Source organism: Symsagittifera roscoffensis, chromosome 6 (assembly GCF_963678635.1).
Source record: "Symsagittifera roscoffensis chromosome 6, txSymRosc1.1, whole genome shotgun sequence".
Taxonomy (NCBI): domain Eukaryota; kingdom Metazoa; phylum Xenacoelomorpha; order Acoela; family Convolutidae; genus Symsagittifera; species Symsagittifera roscoffensis.
In genome coordinates, this window is record NC_087067.1 from 53586638 (window position 1) to 53609687 (window position 23050).

At 38.7% G+C, this 23050-nt stretch overlaps 3 protein-coding genes across 3 annotated transcripts in view; all 3 read left to right on the top strand.

Annotated features, from left to right (window-relative positions):
• The window catches only part of LOC134848570 (alpha-catulin-like), a 619753-nt gene that overhangs the window by 567210 nt on the left and 29493 nt on the right, over window positions 1–23050 (top strand). The window lies entirely within an intron of this gene.
• LOC134848822 (aprataxin and PNK-like factor) lies at window positions 5448–6839 on the top strand. The gene has a single exon (XM_063866334.1). It carries the CDS (start codon window positions 5448–5450, stop codon window positions 6837–6839), a length of 1392 nt encoding a protein of 463 aa, XP_063722404.1.
• Window positions 7577–9169, top strand: LOC134848823 (peptide-N(4)-(N-acetyl-beta-glucosaminyl)asparagine amidase-like). The gene has a single exon (XM_063866335.1). The coding sequence runs from the start codon at window positions 7577–7579 to the stop codon at window positions 9167–9169; it is 1593 nt and encodes a 530-aa protein (XP_063722405.1).

Sequence of the window (23050 nt, forward strand, 5' to 3'; positions counted from 1 at the left end):
ACTCTAGTAATAAAAACGTCCCCATACTTAGGTCTCGAAATACCCAAAATACATGAACGCCGTTAAAAACCGGGTCGGAACAATCCGCTTAGTTACTTTTTATTGGACAGTGGAACTTTGATCCATTTCAGATGGATCAACCTAAAACTCGCCTTATCTCAACATAACTATCATAAAATACACTCGAGAAATTTAAATTGAGAACTCACATGTCGATGCACTTGAGTATGAGGAGTAATTAAAAGATAAGCAGCTCGAGAATCAAAGAATATAACTAAATAAGTTTGATGCTAATTAGTTTTAACCACAGAAGTAAGTTCTGTCTCAAGAATCAAAGTTTCTGAATGAACCATTGGGACACTCGAGTTGTCCACTCTTCCATTGAATGTTCACTCCTTTCCGTTCGAATAGTCGTCCTTTCTCAAGTCTGTATTCTATTCTCCTGTTTTCAGGATAAGACAGCTCTACTCTCTGATTATTTCGTATCGAGAAATTGCGAATAGCAATTTCCTGCCTTTTTCTTGAGTAGTTTCCCGCAATTGTTAATTCGGACGTTCTGATTTTGATTTTGCGTTTTTCAGTTGGTTCGAGAAAACTGAGCATGACAGGCTCCATTCGAAATTTTCAAAATTAAAACTTCACTCCAAAATTACGTGTTTCTCAAGGTCAAACCTCCAGACATGACCGACTGGCACATGTCTTCTATTTCAGATAGGACAGCTCTACTCTTGTTCACTATGATGGAAATTGCGAATAGCAATTTCCCACTTGTTTTTTATCTGACAACTTTCCCGCGATTGTTGTTCGATCGTTCTGATTTCTCTTTTTCGGTTTTCAGTTATCGCGAGAGAATAGTGCATGACAGGCTCCATTCGAATTTTTGAAAAATTAAATTTCACCCCAAAATTAAGTGCTCTTGCTTTTCTCAAGGTCAAACTTCCAAATATGACCGACTGGCACAGGGCCTATTTTTCTTTAACCTAAGTAGGCGACTGTTAAAATGAGAGCGGATAAAACCCTTGAAGAAAGGCAAATTTTAGTATTTCTGATATCATAGGAATTGCAAACAGTTTCTTATGGACGCCGGAGCACTCTATTTCCATTTCGAAGTTGCTTTTATGCTGAAGTTATGAATGGAAAAAAGTTCAAGATAAAATCTTGAAAGGGAGACGCCAAGATTGGGTTGACATCTAGAAATGACTCGCATGAAGTCTGTATTCGGAAAAAAGATAGCTGAGGCTATAAATGGACAAGTATGTCCTTCAAAATTAAGCTGGTTATCTGGATGGACTAGCGTGGTGTGCCCGCATCGTCAAAATGGTGTCAATTAGAACAAATCGTATCATTGAAATCCTCGAGCTAGAAAAAGCCTTTTTTTGCAAAGTCTTGAAGTTTGGTCAGCCAGTTATGCCATGTACATCTTGTATTGTCAGTGAATGTACATCCTGCTACGTTTTTTTTTGAACTAAAGGTTTGACCGTGCTTGGGTTTTTGATTGTTTTGAGAAGCGATGTGACTGCTCGGAACCGCGTAAGGACACCCTAATTTTTGAATTCCGATCATTAGATGACGTACGTATTATTTTCTTTAGGACAACACAACTGAAAATGCGAAGTTCACTTTTATGCAAAAAAACTCTCTCACTGCAGGTGAGCTCGGCGTAAATATTGCCTCGAAAGTATATGAGCAGAGCGTTTAAAAATAGTATATCTGCCCAAAGTTTCAATTTTGCATCTTTACCAGATGCCGAAAAAAGTGCCATTTAATTTACTGTTGCCAAAACCCGTTTATTCGTTACCCCTTAAAAGCTGCTACTTGGCATAGTTCTGTACAGCACTAAATGTTTATGCTGTTTAAGGCAAGTCATCATTTGAAAAACTGAAAATCATGGGAGGCCATCTCTTAGAAACCTACAATGTTGTTTGCGAGGCGTTAGGTTTGCTGGAAAATGACGGCGAATGGTATTCCTTGCTTTACGATGCCGGATTTCAATTGAGTTCTGCAAGTCTGAGAAAATTTTTGGGGTCTTGCTGGTTTTCTGCGAGCTGGCAGATCGATGTGAAATCTTCACAAAACACAGTGTCTTATGGAAGGATGATTTTCTCAAGGATTGCTTTGATCTGTCATCTGAGATCATCGACAACATGATTTTAATGGATATTGAGTTATTCCTGCTTTCACATGGAAAGTTTCTGTCGTTTTATAATCTTCTTTCCATTCATCTAGATTACCTCTTCTTTCCATTCATCTAGATTACCGAAAAAAGTTGAACGTTTATTTTTGCTAGATTCGGACGTGCTCACTATTGTAAAAGATGAACTTCGTAACGATAGAGAACAACTGGATGTTTTTGCCGCTGAAATGTTTGGAGGTTCAGTGAAGTCTTTAAATAGTGAGCAAAGAGAGTTTTCTCAACATGTCATAACATCTGTCAAAAGGAAAGTTCCAAGTTGCACATTTCTCGATGCGAGAGGAGGTACAGGCATAACGTACACTTTAAATGCCATTTTGGCAAGCGTACGAGCAATGAATCCGATTTCACCTCAATTGCCCTTGCAGTCGCTTCTAGTGGGATCGCTGCGACAGAACCTACCAGTGGCCGTACTGCCTATTCTCCATTCCAGATCACGTTAAACCTCCATGATTGCTCTGCTGAATGATCCGTATCAATCGCCTCTAGCAGATCTCTTAAGAAAAACTGAGGTCATTGTTTGGGACGAAGCGCCAATGATTCATTGATACGCTTTGGATCGAAGTCTTAGAGACATTATGGATAGTGATGTTCCGTTTGGGGAAAATCAATAGTGTTGTCACGCGATTTCAGCTAATGGGGTCTGAAAAAAATATTGAAAAATGTGTCAATATTTTTTCTTGTAGCCGTGATAACCTTCCCAAGTTCTTAGCCAAATTTTGCCAGATGTTAAAACTCGAGATCAGAGGCAGTCTAGTGTAGTTTGACTCAACAAGTCCTATCTTTGCCGTCATTTTACTGTGTACAGTCTACGTGAAAATATGCGATTTTCTACTGCGCATGACCAAGAAGAAGCCAAAGATTATGACAACTGGTTACTATCAGTTAGTAATGGCAAAGAAGGTGAAATCATAAAGCTTCCGGAGAACAGCACGGAGTATTTAAGGGATGATTCCCTTGGCAAAGCCGTTGAATGGGTTTTTGACAATTTCAAGTATAGAAAATTTTGAAACCTTCATTTAGTGCATTGTTATTATAATAACAACAGTTAGGCGTTTAGGCTGAGAATATAGGCGAAGAGAAATCTCGAGCTATTTTAGCTGTGCGAAGTTCAATGGTCAGCAGAATCAACTCATATTGTTGCGACTTGCTTATTCTCAGGTAGTAAGCCAAAGAAAACGAATTTTTCAACGTTTGCTTCAAGAAGCACAGTTTTTCCTTATGTCCGGTTATGTTTAGAATCGAGTTTTGAGTGCTACAGTGCTAATTTGTTGTGTTCGCCTGACGATGCATGTCAGTATACCACAGAGTTCTTCAATTCAGTAGCACCTGCCTGGATGCCAGACCATTTCATGCGTTTTAAGAGTGGTCTACCCATCATGCTCATATGAAATGTAAACCCCAAGAATGGCCTGTGTTACGGTGTGAGACTCACCATAGTTGATATGATCAACATTAAGCTAATAGTTGCACGAAAGCAAATTTCGAACGAGTTGCACTACATTCCGCGGATAAACCTTACAGCTGAAGAACCTGAAAACGCTCGGTTCAAATGGAAAAGGCGTCAATTTCCAATCAGGGTCAAACACTGGATAAATTGTTAGTGTGGCTGTGGGATCCAGTCTTTGGTTTCCAATTATGTGTAGCAGCGTCCAGAAAGCGTAACCACAGACATATACGTTTTTGCATCAGCGATGAAAGCGAAGGGTTGAGTACTAAAAACATAGTTCATCTTGAGGCTCTATAAAACCTATTGTGAAAATAATTTGTTGTAAAGTTTTTGTTTCTCTTTTCGTTTTCATATTTTTTGGCATAGTTTCTTCGCTTATTATAAAAACTCCAATGGGAAAACAACATTACCTCAAACTTAAGAATCATTAGCATTCAACTTTTTTTCAAACAGTTTTGACTCATGTGACTCAATATAGTTGCTTGCCTTTTACTTCTGATTCTTTCTTGAAGAACCTGATCGGAAAACTTTTAGAAATATCATTGCTAAACGGATAAATTGTTGTAGATATAAAATGTTGTTGCAGTTATCATTCAACACAAAAGTGAGAACTTTTGTTTTCTTTTCGTTTGACTTTTTTCGCTTCGAAAAATAGTTAAATTGCTCATTGAAAAATTTTCAATTTAAAAACCAAATCTGAGAATTTTTAAATTGAGACATCTTCAGCTCATGAACTTCTTGCTTATTTTGTGAAACTTGCGAAAAACTACAAATAAAGGATAGATGAAACGAAAGAAGAAAAAAGATAGGTAAAAAAGAAAGTTAGAAAGATAGTTAAAAAAGTTAGATGAAAAGATTGATTAAATAGTAAAAGGTAGATAAAAAAAGATAGATGAAAACAAAGAACAAAAAGCTGGATAGAAAAGACAGATAAAATAATCTCATGGCATCAATTACATTGAAGTTTTTTTACAGTTTTCATAATTTGCTCATTGTAATTTAAATTGAGTTTTTTTGAATTTTTTTTTCGTAAATTTTGGATTTTTTGTGTTTTAAAAGTACCAGTCGGAAATCGTTTTTGAAAAAACTGCTGTTTTTGTTAATCTTTTTCTTAAACAGTTTTTAGGGACGTGAAGATTTTTTTATGAGTTGTTCCCTGACATACAGTGTTATTATTGACAGCTGTATATGGTTTGTTTCAAATCTTCAGTTTTAACAGTGAAGTTTTTGTTTGTGTCATTTTTTTTCTGTTTGAACAGTCTGTTATGCTAATGCTTGTTTCAGCCGAGGCTTCCAGGACTCTAGGAGAGTCATCCAGGGTTCTTGGAGACCTGGATTCCTTCTCCATAGATCCTTCGCCAGAGGTTTCTCCGCTCATTGACGACAATATCGAGGACTAAATGGGTGGGGTCCTCGGCACCAAATTAAATTATTTATGTTTTTTTTTTCATTGTTGTATATGAATTGAAACTTATATTAAAAATTTTTAAATGCAGCAAGTGCTGCACCGTGTCGCTAGTGTATTTTACTTTTGCCAAAACCCTTTTATTCTTTACCCTTTCAAAGATTCTACTTGGCATAGTTCGCTGCTGTTTGCGAAGCCTAGTTTTGCCAATAGGGTTCATTTGTTTGCCAGTAGGGTGCATTTATTTTTTTGAAATGTGCCCAAACACGAAATTTTAGACCCATTTCAGCCTAACCCGAAAAATGTCCTGAGACCTGTCCAAAAGTTGAATTCGCAAGGATGAATCCTTCGATCAGACATGACTCGTAACTTCAATTTTTCAGACTGAATAGTTTCGAGCAATGGATGGAAGTGAAGCTTTTTTAGTTAATGTGGCGACTGGCAAAGAGATCAGCCTGACTGATTTAAAGCCAGGCGTAGAACTTGTTTTAGGAAGAGGCACAATGTTAGATATAGAAGATCCAAGGGTGTCTCGATCACATGCTTTGATTCGTCTCACTGAAGCATCAGTTGTAGAAATAAAGCCGGTAGCAAAAAATCCCATGTATTATTTTGAAGCAACAGATGAAATTGATCTATTTAAAAGACGTATAATGACCAAAAATGTGTTTACACCTATTCGGCATGGAGATAGGATATCGTTTCTCTCGGAAGTTCTAATATTTGAACTGTATCATCCATCTGAAGTAAGAACGGACGAATCATTTGACGGTAAAACGGCTGATAACGACAACGATTCTTCTGAAAATGATGGTGTCATTGTACCGCTTGTTCCGGACAGTTTGAATGACGACAAGAAGACAAGCGATTGCTCGGAAATAAGTCCATGTAAGATTGTAGGCGACTCTCAGCCTAATGAATTGCAGTCTGCGTCCATCGCGGAAGCACCTGAAATTCAATCCCCGAGAAAAAGAATGTCAAACGAAGGAAATGAAGCTTCGAGCTCGAAGAAAAGAGATTCGCACGAAGTAGAGAACTCATTGCACGCTCATATTTCTAGAGCAAGCGTCACTTTCTCTCCTGATGTGTTCACTTCAACACGGCTATCTGCTGGCCCTGATCTGAATGATACTCCGCCACAGAATAGAATAGAAAGATTTGATATTGATGATGGAAGTAGAGCGAATGACATAAGTATGCTGATCAGAAAGAGCTTGCGGAAGAAATGTGTTTATGCTGGCTCCTGCTATAGAAGCTGTAGAGAACACAAGAAACAGTACTGTCATCCAGGAGATTCTGATTATTTGGAGTCTGACGAGGAAGATGCTACAACAGGCAGAGACGAGAGCTCAAGTAGTATAAACATTTCCAAACCCAAATGTCCATATGGAAAAAAGTGTTACAGACGCAATGCTGCACATAGAGCCCACTACTGTCACGAAGATTTAGAAAATACAAGTATCGCTAACAGTTCAGCCGCTGATCATTCCAATAATAATGCAAGGCGTTCTCGACTCAATGTGCGCAGTGAGCAGGAACTGGATGACATGATAGATCAAACATATGACTACGACGACAGTTTCATAGACGACGGGAGTGATCTGGAAGAAGAGTCTGAAGATTATTCGGAGGAGGAAGAGAGTAACGACTCAAACGGAGTCTCCAGTGCAGAATCAGACCACTCCTCACGACCTTTAAACGATGAAAATAAAACTCAGGGCACCAAAAAGCCAGCGCGTAATGCGGGCTTTCGACGTGTTATGATAGAAACAAGCGAAGACGAAGATTCATGACGATTTTTGATCGTAGTTGTTTACAATTGTTTTGTTTTTTCTTGTTCATGTTGGCTTTCCTTTTGCTCTAGTCTGGTAGTTACTAATGATTAATGATTTTTTTTTAAAATTTGAAGTTCACTGATTTAGATGCGATAATATATTCTGTAATAAAAACTTTGATAGTTACACGTTGCGAGTATAGGAAAAGCATAGTGTTAAGCATTCGCGCTCCAACAGATTTTAACACGTCGACTTAAGCCCTTGCAGCGTTTTGGCTTTTTAAGAGACCAACGTAGGGACTTCTTAAACATGTGCCAAAGAAAATTTCTGAAGCATTACAATGTACGATATAGCTTAAGCGTGCAAAAATTCTTTCGTTAAACATGTCAACATAGGGACTTCTTAAACATGTGTCAAGTGAAACGCCAATTAAATAAGGTAGAATTTGAAGTTCTTAACCCTATAGTGGGTTGCTATCAAGGTACACTCAGGGGTTGCAAATCTGGCGTCAAATGATGACTGCTCAAATCCGTTTTGTTTTCGCGATATGGCGTTTTTTATGATTTTTTAATGTTTTTTTTCCAATTTTGAATTTTTCGACCCTTTGGCGGAGTGATGTCAGATTTTGGTTGCATTAATTTCTTTGTTTTGCATATAATTTATGCATGAGCTGTTTTCATGTTCACCAATCTGTTTGAAGCACCGGAGGTGCGTCACACGCTAGTTGTTTTGTATGGTTTAAATTTCCAGATCAGATGAGCCTGTCTGGTTCTGAGTTGGATCTGCAGCAGACATTAGAAAGACAATGGCAGCATTCTGTGCAGAAATATGAGGATGAATCGAACAAGAAAAAAGCCCGAGAAACAGTTCCATTAGTACAGCTGACAACAAATGCTCAGCGCAAGTTCCTTAACCGAAATGAGAAGGATAAAAGGGGCAGTATAAAAGAGTTCCTCTTTTTGGAGTTGCTCAGGTGGTTTAAACTGGAGTTCTTTCAGTGGGTAGATACTCTAGCATGTGATGGGTGCGGAGGCAAAACTCAGAACAGAGGGATGCTGGGGCCGAATAATGAGGAGCTGAGGTACGGGGCGGGAAGAGTAGAGAACCACTTGTGTAGCAAGTGTGGTTTTACAAATAGGTTCCCAAGGTACAACTGCCCTGTGAGGTTGCTAACAAGCAGAAGGGGTCGCTGTGGCGAATGGGCCAACTGTTTTGTCCTTCTCTCCAGGGCTCTCAACTTCGAGACTCGATATGTGTTGGATGAGACTGACCATGTATGGGCTGAGGTGTTCAGTGAGAGTCTAGGAAATAGATGGACACATGCGGACCCCTGTGAGAATGCATTCGACAAACCACTCCTGTATGAGAAAGGGTGGAAGAAGAAACTCACTTATGTCTTTTCAATATCAGCACTTCAAGTGCTAGATGTAACATGGAGATACTCACAAGACCATGCACAGCTACGGAACAGGAGGACTAAATACAGAGAAGCGATGGTTGTCAGAATAACGGAAAATGTCAACGACAAAATCAGAGCTCACAATTATGGGCTAGACTGGTCCAAGATAACATTGCGGTTGATTACAGAGTATGTGGAGTTTCTAAATAACGATGCCAAGCTGAATGCGAGACTGAAAGAGGAGAAATGGGACAGTTCGGGTCTGCAAGGTAGAACTACAGGCAGTGTGCAATGGAGGAAAGAGAGAGGCGAATTGGGGGACTGCTCGACAAGCGGGAGTAGAATTGAGTCGAATTCGAACGTGTTTCAAATTGAACCCCCTCCTGACGCCACTCGAGGGGTAGCCAATTTGACATACAATCCTGGCGAAGACCTTTACTCCTTCAATAGTTGTGTAGATGAAGGTTTGACCAGTTCTAGCCTGTACGGATGGGAAAATGGTGTTTACCAGTCTCAGAATATCTTCCGAAAGGAAGAGTTTGACTGGAAGATGGTTTACCTGTGCAGGAATCCAGAATGCAGAGTGGGTGAAAAGGGAGTCATCAGCTGGAAGTTTTCCCTGCCGACAACAAGTGCTTTTAAATTTGACCAGGCCCTCATTAAATGTCATAGTAAATTGTACGAGAATGCAAATGTATCTCTTCGGGTTTCATCTGTACGGAAGGCTGACAAGAAGGAGAGTTTGATCGAGGAGTTGGACAGTGATGCTGAACAAGTGTCTCATACCATTGACCTCTCTTCAGTGGCGGACTGTTCTGTTATTCTAACTGCTACTCTCAGTGGGGGGAGGGGAGATGTGCACTGGCAACACGCACAGCTGTTCAGAGAAGCTATCAACCAACCTAGTCAGAATCCACTGCATATCAAGTTACACTATTCTCACTCATAATATTTCCTAACACGACAGCTCGCAACTACAGACAACTCGAAAAAAGACGGATAGTATAATTTAGCCCAAAATGCGTTAACTTGCAATAAAGTCGAAATAATCCCGCAATTACCCCTAATGGTCCCCCGCTTAGTGCTAACTAAATGTTTGTTAAATTAATACATAACTTTAAACAATTATTGCAGAGAGTTATGAGTCTTTTTGATCGCTTAATTCCAAAATTTTTGATTGCATTAATTGTCTAATTGCTCGCAGTCGAAATAATTTTCATTCTGATTTCTGCATCTATTTCTACTTATTTGAAACATGAAGTTGTGCCAAAGACCGTTGGAGACATTCGAAAGTCCCACGGAACTTCGGTCGACTCTAAGGGGGAGAGCTTTTTGACCCACGACTCGGTACGGGGGATTGCGACCGACTTATTGAACATGGACATTCTGGACATTCTTGAGTGATACACGTGGCATGCTGATGGCATATTTATAAGTTGCCCCTCGCTGTTTTACCAAGTATACACTGTACATGCTGTTATAAGCAACTGCTCGCTCTCAATGGTTTTTTTTTCTATTGCAGAGCAAAACTCAGCAGCAACACCGGCAAACTCACCAGAAACACTCGTGTGTTGAGTGAACAGAACCGATTATTAGAGCCTACAGAAATTGTAATTGATTTTGAAAAAGCAGCACTTTCGGCTTTCAAACCCGAATTCCTCTTAGCGTCTGTAAAAAGGTGCTTCTTTCAATTTGCGTAAAAATTTCAAGAATTTGGACTGGCAGTCGACTACAGAGAAGACAAAGAATTACGAAAGAAAGTTAAATCCTTTATTGCGCTGGCTTTGATCCCTGAGTGCGACTTGAAGCTTGCACTTGAATCTTTTTATGCCAGAACTTGTGAGAATGAGCTCCAGACGTATCTCGATTGTTTCTAAAGAACGTGGTTGTGGCAGTATGTATGTGGAGTTTTACGAAAAGATCCTGATTTTAAACCAGCTACATGGAATCAGTTCAACAATGCGCGAACTGGAAGCCAAAAAACAGTTAGTTCGGTCGAAGGATGGCATAGGTGTTTTCAATAAGAAATGGATTATGCTCACCTCGCTTTATCGAATATCATTCACCAAATAAGAAGGTTCAGGAGATACACCCTATAAATGTCCTAAATATGAACAATTGCAACAAAGGAGATCAGAAACCTTTAAAAAACAAAAAGAAATCAGACACTCTAAACGATTCATTTTTGCAATGGAAAGTCTGTGATTAAGCTTGGACGCCTCAAAACCTTCAATATTTTACCGCTCTTTTATTTCAATTTTAGAATAAAGGAACTTATGATTTTCGTTAGTGTTTTATATGAGTTATCCATTTTTTTTTACAATTTGGACATTCATCTGGACTCATTGATCTCCGTTTCTTAAAATTTTTTAAAGTTTGTTGAGTTTCAATTAGAACTACTTTCATATAAATGGTAATTTGAACTACTATTATACAAGGTGTAATAAGTCAAAACCGTCTTCAGGTTTTAATTATATTTTCGAAAAATTCTCAATTTTTCGGGTTGGTGGTTTTCGTCCTGGTTTCTGTCGGTTCATTTCCCGTTTTTTTTTGAACCGCCATTATCTGGTTGGTTTTTTTGGCCCGATTTTAAAATCATGGCTTTTGTTCCAATTTAAACAGGTTTCACTATAACTGAAGTTTGTGAATTTAATCAGTCTGATTTTGAAAGTTTTCTCTACTTTAAGCAGCTAGAACGTTTAGCAATCAAAATCAGTCAATGAATTAACTGGGAAAGTTTTTAAAGTTTCGTAGCTTTAAAAGTTTGATTTAAAAAGTTTTCTTGAACCGATTCGTTTTATTATATTTCTTGAAGTATGTCAAAGTTTCATAAATTAAATAGCTATCTGAGAAGCACTTAATCATTTCGCCATCGGGTTTGCTTGTCTTATATGAGTTATTTATTTTTTTTACAATTTGGACATTCATCTGGACATAGATCACCGTTTTTTAAGTTTCTTAAAGTTTGTTAAGTTTCAATTAAAACTACTACCATATAAGTAGTAATTTGAACTACTATCATACAAGGTGTGCTTAGTTAAAACCGTCCTCAGGTTTTAATTATACTTCCGAGAAACTCAATTTTTCGGGCTGGTGGTTTTCGTCCTGGTTTCTGTCGGTTCATTTTCCGTTTTTTTTGAACCGCCATTATCTGGTAGGTTTTTTCGGCCCAATTTTAAAATCATGGATTTTGTTCCAATTAAACAGGTTTTACTATAACTCAAGTTTGTGAATTTACTCAGTCTGATTTTGAAACTTTTCTCTACTTTAAGCAGAGTGTTTAGCAAACCAAATCAGTCAATGAATTAATTGGGAAAGTTTCTAAAGTTTCGTAGCTTGAATAGCTTGATTAAAAAAGTTTTCCTGAATCGGTTCGTTTCGTTATATATCTTGAACTATGTCAAGATAGCTATCTGAGAAACACTTAATCATTTCGCCATCAGTTTCGTTTTATAAAATAAATTGAAATAATTCAAATTTTAATAGCTTGATTAGCTTGCTTTGGAAACCCTATAGCATTTGACAAAACGATTCGCTTTAAGAAACAGCTTGGATTTTTCGAAGTTTATCGCTACGTTAGCTCGCGCAGCAAAGCTAATTTTTCGCAAAACTTTAAGAAAGATCTTGGAAATATTTTAATTGTTCCTAGCTTCGATAAACAATTGTTCATAGCTTCAATAAACAGTTATCTAACTCAATATATCTCTCATTGTTTTAAAATGCATAATTAATACTCAATTTGTTTTTTTTGTTTTCCAATTGACTACATGCAAAATTAGTGTGGATGCCTTCAGTTTATAATATTCAAAACTACTTTTGTTAGCATACGTAGCTGCTTTATATGACTACTGTTTGCCAGTTGTTAAGCATTCATGGACGAGAGGGCAGGGTGTGAGACTCCAATAGTCGAGCTCGCAGGTTCAAAGCTCATACGAAGGAAAGTTTTACTAATTCGAGTCTTATTTCTATGTTCATATTTGACTTTCTAAAGCTGATTTTTTGCGTTCTTGCTAGTTATTCTTTCAAGTATTTTTTTTCAACGATTCGGTGTAAGAAACAGCTTGAATTTTTTTTGAAGTTTATCTGATTGTAGCGCAATAAGTTTTTGCATCAAAGGTGATCTTGTAGCACAATAAGTTTTCGCATCACAAGTGTTGCGATGCTCCGCTTCGCCTCTGTGTAAGAAATTGCGAGTTGTCTTTTTTGCGAGTTGTCGCGGCACCATAATATTTAACCACAAGACATGTCTATAAGAGCTCAAACCGATTAATTATAAGAGTAAATTATAAACAGATTTATAACAGTTAATTATAAATAATTCATATCCAGTATTTAAAATGAGGCCTTTAGTTTCAAATTTAGCTGGAATTAGCCCATAGTTTTCCTCCAGTTTTTGCCATAAAAAATAAGAAAACTTACAAATCTAATTCGAACCCAGCCCGATTCGATCATTTTTATGTTCAGTTTTATTGCGGTATATAAACCAGCGCTACATTCTTTGCGAAGGCTATTAATACAGGTTACACACACGTATGTAGGCTTTTCTCGGACGGAATTTATCGTGTTATTAGCGCGAGATATACTGCATTCTGATAACACGCGTAAGCGGTGGGTTAATGCGTTCCCAATTGAATTGATGCAAACCATTGGGTCTTAATTTTTTTTCAGTTATTTAATAAATTTTTCAATTAAAACTATCATTTTAATTGGACTTAACGGGCAGTAGGAACATTTAGGGCTTAGCCTTGATATGCGAGGAGTCTTGTTTTTTATTGGCTATTTATTTGGCCTTTTCCAATGTTTTGCAAGACGAGAAAAGAAACATCACTTGACAAAATTTAAAAGTGAGTTGCGAAAGCGCACTGAGACTCCGTTTCCAATAGCATTGTCTGGATATTTTGCTTGCGTATGTGAAGCGCCACTTCGTCTCTTGTCACATTTTCTAATTTTTTTTCCAAGTTCCAAATCAACAATGCTACTCTGTAAGAATGTTTTCTTTATTGCATTTTGACCCGGTGTTTTTCAGTGTTCTTTTCAAGGCTTATTTTCAATCACGCTTTTTCATGACATATCATGACATTTTTCAATATTGCGGTGAGCCACAATATTACAATCTTATATAAGACATTTCCTTCAATTCAAAAGTTTTTATCGTGTGATAATGCCTGAAAAGGCTCAAAGCACTGCAACAATTTCATCTGAATGCATGGGTGTGCGGTTGGTTTCGGCTTTGAATTGCTGCTATTCAGTTTTCTTAAGTTCGATGAAAATTTGCCAGTATTTATGACTGACGTAATTTATGTTATACTACAATTTTGCTATAACATAAATTGCAATCGAAAAGTTACTTCTATCCATATAGTTTGAATAGTTTCTGATCCATTATTGTTAGTATTTTTTGTTTAGACAAATCATTTGTTTTTTTTTTGAATTTTTTAAAAAGGTTTAAGAACGAGTTCGGATTTTCTCCATCTTTATGTTGACACTTCGATGATATTTTTCTTCTGATGTTCTCATGTATCGCAACCACGATGTTTTACGGTTTTTAATGTTTCCGAGCGCTTCAGTCAAAGCGATTGGAACAAACTATGGATTAGCTATGGATTACCTACTAAAAATAACCAAAAAAAACTTTAAAATATCAAAAATGAATATTTGATAAATTTTCTTCTTTTGCAGATTTTTATATATCGTTACAATTTTTTAGTGATAGGAATTGTACGTTTAGGGGACAGCTCATCTAGGTACGTTCACACAATCTAACCAAACGGCACCGCAAAATGGTCCCTTTGGTAATGAATTCAGCGGGGCGACCGAGGTTCACTACTATCCACAATCCCGAAAGGGTTAAGTTGGTGGCAACTATTCCGCACTGTATTCGGGTACTTGCCCCCTTTTTGTAGTTAGTGCTCTTGAGGCTGTCTGGTTGCAAGAAATTTCATTTGTAATTAAAGTCAGATAAATAATGGTCCAAATATAGAAGGCTCTAAGTGGCCGAAATATAATCTAATCAATCAACACAATTGCCTAATTGCAATTCAAATCCCAGCTAACTTAACTAACAATTCTCTCTTTCTCTAGAGAATCCTAATTAACGAGTTACATACAGTAATTCCACACAATTACCCAGTTCGACCTGCTAAAATTAATAGTGTCACTACGGATCACTATTCCTTTGAGGTACTTTAAATGATCCCTTCAGCTTCACAGTTTCTTGTTCTCCAACTACACTCTAACTTCACTCTAATTGTTCTCTCTAAGGGTAGGCTGTTTATTTATCCCTATATGTTTTTCTATTTGAGTTTCAGTTATAGTTAGAGATATGGTCGTCCCTACAAGTCCTGACATTTACTCTGGTAACTCTTTTGCTAGGTCTTAACTGAATTCTTCTTCTGACGACACTAGTCCTAAACTGCAAGTTCATTTTAGGTATCTCTAACTAAGTTGTGCAAATAGCAAGTCCAATTTCACCTCATAGCCGAGTAGTGTTTAATTAACCAATCTCCCAATGTTTTTATTGAATTATCCCATCAACATTCCGACCTCCCGAGCTAGGGGAAAACCCTTTATATGGGTCGCTACTTCATTCGGAGCATCTAATTTTCCTATCTATAGTCTATTCAATTCCCGACCTTCTAGCTACTCGGGGAACTTACTTCGCTTATTAGGGGTCAGTTTGTGCTAAAAAGCCACCTCCGTGGAGCTGGGTAAGTATCCCGTTCATTCGTGTTTGTTAGGAGACTTACTTGCTATGCTACTATTACCACCGTTTTTCTCTGGGACTATTTTTTTTGGTCTGATTGGACATGTATTAATAGCTCATTCGCCGAGTTAGGTTGAACCATTTAGTTCAAGTACTTCGTTGTCGTACTGTAAAACTATTCTCTTTCAGCTTCTGCTTCATTTCCCAATAGGTAAGTTATCTCCTAATTGTAAGTAAGGTGCCGATTCTCGTTCCCAAGGCTTGGGCTTGGGGAATACGCCACTTTCCGGTGTTGGTCCCAGGGTTTTCTACACCCAAACGCTCAAAGATCATTTAAAGATCACTCCGGGGTCACCCAGGGTCAATCTTCCATTTTCAGTTTAGAATCCCATAGGGGTCATACCTACCAAATTTCATCCATATGCCGTTAATACTTCACAAGTTTTCACAATTCTAATGTCCATTTTTCCCGAGAAAAGGCTATTAACTTGAAGGAGCCGTCGAGGGGTCTTGATTACCAGGGGTCTTTTTCCGAGGCTGAGTTGTAGTGTCTAATGCCGCCATACAATCGATATGCCCCCGCTCATAATTTTGCGTAAATGCCTATTTCCGGTTTAAGGTGGTGTTTTTCCAAGGCGCTAATAACTCCCGGTCCAACCGCTGGATTTGGCTCAAATTATAACATGATGTACCTCGTTACTACCTATGATATCTAAAAGTTTTAGCTCCCTGCGTTCAGTGGGGGCCGAGAAACGGCTTTTGGAAGTCGAGGTGAGGACTATTCACAAAGGACATTGCAACGGAAGTAGGGGCCCAGGGTGTCTGGGGTTCTGAACTTAAGGTTCCCTCAACTAGGTCTATAACATACTAAATTTTGGCTCCATTTCAACCGCTAGTTGCCGAGCTGTAATAGGGCTATTTGCACTTCCGGGAACCGTTATCACTTGGGGCAGGGGGTCCGAGGGTTCTAGATATTTGCATGCCTGGGTCAAATTATCTCTAATATCCGTCCATGAGTTTCCTAATGCTATCCCCGGTAGTTTCCGGTTGGGGGTTATCACATTTGGTACCTTTTTAAAATCCCGACTAGTCTTTGTTTGTTTTCGTCGTCTTGCAACTTAAACAATTGTTTAATTCACTACTTAACTCTGTTGACTAAACTAACCTTATAACACGTATTCACTGTTAACTATTACGCTTTCATCGATTAGAACTCCTCCAAACCATGAAATTCAAAACCTACAAGAAAATAGTCGGTTATCGTCGGGCTGTATTAACGGGTGATCGTAAGCCCCTTCCTGACCGGACCCCTCCTCAACCGAAAGCATTCAAGCGTAAGGCTGCGCCATACACCATGACTGATGAGACCTTTACAGGAGAGGAAAAATAGTCCACATGAGATGTATACCCTTTCTACCCTTGTTCATATTCATCGGGACGATCTGGTACACCAGGCGGATGGACGAAGTTAGAGCAGGTTGCCGCCTCTAATCACCACGTAGAATCTTTGCGCGGGCAATGCCGAAGCGTGTGCCTCAGTTGCGAGGAATGTGAAAAGCGGCGGGCGGTTTTATTAAGTGACGGTCCCATGAAACACCTGAGCCTAGCGATCCTCCGCCAGTTATGCGAGCGGCTGGGTTTGACCATGAGCGAAACCTCCGTCCACACTGAGGTCTGCGGAACTATAAATCCCGCTACGCACGAACCGATTCAAGTCGAGTGCGCCCTCCCAGCTCAAGTTGTTTTCTGGACTGTTTACACTATCTGCTCACCGTTTCCACTCAGCTCCAGAAATTGCTCAGAGAGCAGCAACGGAAACAACCGTCCCGGTCCCAGTCTTTCTATTACCCCATTTTGATCCTAGTTTATCGTTATTGGAACGAGGAGTTTTCGAGTCGGATTTACATATTTTGGAGGATTTCCTCGGTGTACATTTTTATGAATATCGGGACAACAAAGAGGGTCCTCGATGGAGTTATGTCGCGAGGTATAAGCGTGGCCGGGATGGCGCGGAGGAAATCTATTTGTACTACTGCGTTCAGACATAGGGGCCTCAAAAGGAGAGGGACATTCATCGCTAAATACGGGGATGCGTCCCCGTATTACTTAGGTAAGCCTAGAATTAGCAATTCTACAGGAATATTCTATGCTTGTATCAAAATAACCACCTACCCTTTTTGTTTTAGATGTTTAGAAAATGCGGGTGTGATCAAATCGGAACATAGATTTTTTGCAGGAAACAACTTTTACTGAGTCAATGAACTATTTTATTGCCTGGTTTTTAATCAATACAAGTTTGTTGACGGATTAAGCTCATTTCTCGTAGGTCTAAAAGCATACTTGATAACCAGAAGAGTTTTTGTCCGACCAGGACCTGTTTTTTGCGAGCTAGATTTTTAATCCTTTCAAATACCTTTTGGATTATAGTATGTCTGCTTGGTTTCCTCAGCACAGACTTCTCTTAAGGGTTGAACATTTTCAATTTACCAAGTGTGACATGGCAGACTGTTTTTTTTTTGAGTTATTGATTTTTTCATGAAGTTTTTTCTTGATCTATCATTTATGTAATGATACGGCCATATATTTTCTTTGTAACATGTCAAAAAAATTTTGTCTCATTCGATTTCAAATTTTTGAATTGGTTTTGATTGCTTTCAGTTTGTCAATTTGGTTTCGATGTAAATTTGTTTTCAGTTACTCATATTCTTCGCATTTTGAAATTTACCCATGACTGTATGTGATCAGAGCTACTATCTATTATCCAGCTATTATTTTTTTAAATCCGGGCTTCATTATCTCGCCATGTTAAAGATTTTCCAACGTACTATTTTTGCATGTTATTGAAGGTTTTTTCACATTCAAGAAATATCGTATATTCCAATGCTTAAGAGTTTTTGATTTTCCATTATGATTTCAGTGATGATTTCACCAAGGTTGAAACTAGCAACCCAATAGTATGGTCCTGTCAGGGTTACCCAATGGGTTCCAAATTCACGACATATTCGAAATTCACCAAATGTGAAGTTCTCAATACTGTTGTTGGGTGCTGTTAGGGTACTCTGAGATGTTACTAATCATGCTTTCAAATTAGAGTGCTCAAATGCTTTTAGTATTCGAGATTAGGCGTTTTTTCAATTTTTTTTCTTTCAGAGACCTTAGATATAAAAGTTTTCAAAGAAATTAGACATAAAAAACGTCACAAAGTGAGGCGCTGTCATGGTACTCTGAATCGTTTCAAGTTTTGCGCCCAAATATGAGTTTTTAAATCTTCTTAGTTTCCGAGATATGACTTAATTGAATTTTTCCGATTTTTTTAAAATAAAAACAGTACAAAACATGAAATCCTCAACCTTGTGCTGGGGTGCTGTTCTGCTGATATTTTAAAATTGATTATGCTGATTTGAACATTGATGACAGCAAATTATTAACGTACGGGCAAAGAAAAGGAAGAGCTAAATTAAACAAGATTCTCATTTATGAATTCAGTGATTTTCAGAATGATTTCGTTTCAATTTTTTTTTTCAAATATGAGAAAGTGCAGTTGCACGCTGTCCGTCAATTTAGGTTTGTTTCTGAGTTAAAAATACGAAGATCTGACACACCGTTTTTAGGAGATTTGACTATTTTAGTTTTAAAGTAACCTTTACGTTGAAATTTGTTTATAATTTATTTTTTGAAATAAAAAGCCTTGTTGGATGCCCCCTTATTTTATTATGGTTGTATTCCGTTTTTTTGACATTTTTTTTAATAAACAGGTAGTTTTCACGTTTCTTAATCGGTTTGAGGCACCGGAGGTGCGATACACGCTAGTTTTTCTTAACATCTTCATCGCAATTCATGCCAAGTCCCCGGATTTAGGGTGTTTAAAGCGGACGCCCCCTCTTCCCTCAGGAATTCGACACCTTGCCGACCCAAAGGGCTCCCGTTGTACTTATTTGAGATAACCAATTTTGGCTATCGGACCCTTAAATTTTTCGAAAGGCACCTATGGCGCAATTATTTGTATTTTGAGGGGGAAGCGCGCGCCAAAAAAACGCGATTTTTTGGTCATACATTTCCGAAAAGTACCTAAAACCTCTTTTTTGGCCTGTTTTTTGGCCAAAACGGTCTTTTTAGGGGTTTGGGAGAGCTCGAAAAATCAATTTGGTCGACAATTTTTTGAAATCCGCCCCTCCCCTTCTCGAGAAAATCCTTGTTCCGTCCCTAGTCGCCACGGTATCAATGCTGTCATCAAATCAAAATCAGTGCATTTTTTTCAACGCATTTTTTACTGAGGATTTCAGGCAGAGGAAAATCGAAGCAATAGAGCTTATTGAAACTTTTTACACTAGTTTTTTATTTTGGCGCGCTTTATAGATCATGCCATTGAATTACGTTAATTGAAATGTTTAATAAGTTAGATTTTGGACATAGATTCCAGAAATGGTCGAATACTTTTCATCAAGTAAGAAAATGAGACAGCGCGGAGGTATGATCGAGAAGAGTTGCTCTTTTCTGGGTCGAATGGGGAAGTGCTCTGCTTCTTCTCTTTCTCACTTCTGTCTGGCCAGTAGAGCATCCTAATGACGTAACCACATTCGGAGGCAGCAGTGCGAAACTCATCCGTGCCGGAGAACCAACTGTTGAGAGCACATTTGTCGAAGGCTATTGGACAAGCGACCACTTCTGAGAACTGATCTCGCAGCTGTCTGAGTGTGTACAGTTTGCTCTGCTTGCCATATCCGTGACTGCTATCGAATAAAGTGACATTCTGCAGCTGAGTGTGAGTGAGGAATTTGTGATGGAAGGCCAGATACGGTTCCTGCAGATTGGACAGACCGTGCAGCAAGTGGTCTATTGTGTCCGCACTGTGGAGCTGCATGCCTCCTGATTTCTTCTCCACAACTCTGCTCATGGGAATGAATGCAGCGCTTTTCCCGTTACTGTAATGTTGTCGTGTCAGATATTGCATCATAGTGTGGAAGCCTTCGTCTGTGATGAATGAGTTACCGTCCAGTAGAACAGCCCACTCTGCTCGCAGACGGTAAGCGTAGTCTAGTGCAACGGTGCGTGCATGATTGATGTCTGTCAGATGATAAAGTGCTGTCCTGGGGTTGAACTGATAATCTAACAGTTCTCTGTGGTCAATAGCGATCTCGACCAGGTGTAATTTGTTTTTGAGAAGATTCTGGATCCTGTGTTTCTCTGTGGCATTAATGATTCGGTTGATGATCCAGATGACTGGACAGTCTTGCTGTGGTGTCTCGTGGGACAGAATGTGTTCCAGATTGCGACTGCCCTGGTCCTGCTGCTGCAATGGGAACAGATTGTTGCCGTATATGCGTATGATGACACACTTGTAGTTGTAGTGATTTTGGTCCAGGTTACTGGCTTGTATCTTGAGGCTGTTTGGTTGTATCTGAAGTCTCATGGGTTCCAGTTCTCTCCTGTAGAGTTTGCAGTCTGGCCTGAGACAGAATGAGAGAACGATGGCCACGAATGAGTTTCGTAGCACTCTTCCCGTCAGTCTCTGTCTGTTGCTGCTGCTGCTGGTCTTGTCCAGTGTCTTCTGGCCACAGTACAGCAGAGTAGTGGCCAACATGCACAGCCACTTCATCACTGCGTAGGACACCAGAAAACGCTACTCTGCACTAATGATTGTCTAGACTCGGCAGGTGTGCTAAGGTGTGCATGGGTGATGCAATGCAAGCGAATGCGATTAAAACAGTGTCAAACCCAATTATGAAGTTAGTTCCGAAGTGATAGAACAAGTTTACCTCTAATGTGACACAAGTTATAACTCGATCATCAGAATGCAGGGTTTGTTCTAAATTTTAGTTGAAGTTTCAGTAGCTTTGAAATAAATAAAATGTGTCTGTTTCAATGAAACCAGGACAAACAGGAAGCATATGTGTATTTATGTCAAAAATAAAAATTCTAATAACTCTTGGTCAAATGTTTGACCTTTAGAAGTGTTTTTGCTTAAAAATTATCCAGAAAATGAACATTTGATGTATGTAATGAAGGTTGAAGTTCTGTCTGTTGAGAAATATGAGTTTTAGTTTATAAATCAAATAGCAGTTTTCATATCAAATGAGAAGATAGGTATTGAAGGGAAGGTAATTGTTTGGCGGGTTTCCGTTTGATAACCAGCTTGGCGAAGGTTGTCCAAACAATAGTTTTGCTTAATTTCTATCACCTTAGACTTGGCTTGTATTTGTGGAATTGGTCAGAAGCTCAATTGTTTGCGTGCAGAGGCAACCATGACGTACACGACAGACTAAGTGATCAAATCAAGCATAATGATGACAATGGTGATGAATAGATGGTATAATGAGTGACTTCGCAGCAGTCAAGTTTGGGTAGAATATCGTAGCGGAAATGGGATGTAGTGCCGGTGCTAGCCAGTTGTACAGTATATTTTATAATAACTCAGTTATAAATGGTAATGAGTTAGAGTGTGACCGAGTGTGGTAATGAGTCGAATGAATCGAATGAATGGTAGTTTGGTTTGCTGGATTCCTGGAGTGTGTTTGTGAGTATCGAAAAAGAGAACGTGAGAGAAGCGCAAATATGCAAAATGGTTATGCTTAGCAGAACAAACTGCAAGCCTTGTGTATTCGCAATGAGGAGATGGAGAATATACCAACGACGCTCACACCATATCAACTGAATCCCAAATCCCATCCATTCTAATCCAATCCACTGCAATGCAACGCCAATGCAAACTATCACTAAAGCCAAAGCCACACTTGCGCATTCATCCAACTGTCTCCCAAAGCCAGAAAACTAAAGACAAAACAAAGTGTGGAATAAGGAAAGGAATAAATTTTCGATTACTCAGCTCAGTTATTGGATATGAAAGAGTATTGAATAGTAGGATCAGTAGTGTTTGTACTGTTTGTTGCGTTTCTTTGTAGAAGTGGCAAGTGCTGCAGAGAATTGGAATTACCAGGTTTCCCATCTACTCAATCTCTTCATGTCTCTCCTCTCTTCTCATCTGTGCCCCCCACTAATGAAAGTAGCCCTCGTTATTTCATGACGGAATGTTGGCTGCAGATACATCACATGTATGTAGTCTGTTGAACAACAAGGCTATGTTCTAGTTGTCCACTGCCTCAAAGGCTTCTCTCCTTGAGCACATATCCTCCGACCAATCTCCCTTCAAAACATTTTATTGCTTATTTACGCAAGAAGTTTACTTTGAAAATGAATTTGGAAACTTGTTTTATCTTTGCAGCACCCAAGGATATCAAATCGACAATTGTTTTTTATTTTTTTTTCGGTTGGTCGGAAAGTGAAACAAATTGCTGAATTTCATGATCGATAGAGCTGGGTCTGGGAAAACGGAAGCAGCTAAATTTGAAAAGTCAATTAACTCTGGAATGTGGAAACCCCAAAAGTTCAGTCAGCTTTGGTGCGATTGTTTGAAGTTCTGAGAGGCTGACCATAGGAAGGGGGTGATTTTTTTTCAGCAAGAAGTTTTGTTTCTAACGAGTTTCTACCTTATTTTATATTGAGCACCGTGTTTATAATTTATCAAAATATTTTTGAACCAAAAATTTGACAAAGAAAGTTTTTCATCCTCACAGGTTTCTGTGGCACTAGTATCTAACTGACTATTGTTATGCTTTTTATGGGTCTAAGGCGAAATGCCTTGTGTAGTGAGATAAGATGTGAATTTTGGCTTTTCAGCAAACATAAATTTTCTATAGAAATTTGATTTTTTTCCCCAATTTCAGTTGATATTATTGCTGCGAATTTGGTACTGTTTACTTTATTGACAGTAGTAATCGCTTGTGTTTTGTTCAATGTCAGAATCAAAGATGAGTGTTAGTGTTATCGTTCAATATCAGATAAAACAGATTTAGCACATGTTTTTCCCGCTGTAACTATCAGAGTGAGCTAACTTCTCAGTGCAACATGTCGATATGGCAGCCGACTCGAATTCTAGAGGTCTCTTCAAGAGGGGTTCGAATCCAGCGGGGACCGATCGTTTAGCAGACCAATCTTTTAGCATAAAAATTGAAAAATGAGTCTTTTAGCAGACCAACGTAATAAAGTGATAGGTGATTGATTGATAGACTCAAAAAGACGCTCAGTCTGGAGGCAAGCTTCCCCAATTAATTCAACTATTTCACGATTTTT

What these genes read in the sequence shown, in the direction of transcription:
- LOC134848822 (XM_063866334.1), top strand. Translation starts at nt 5,448, where the DNA reads ATGGATGGAAGTGAAGCTTTTTTAGTTAATGTGGCGACTGGCAAAGAG.
- LOC134848823 (XM_063866335.1), top strand. Translation starts at nt 7,577, where the DNA reads ATGAGCCTGTCTGGTTCTGAGTTGGATCTGCAGCAGACATTAGAAAGA.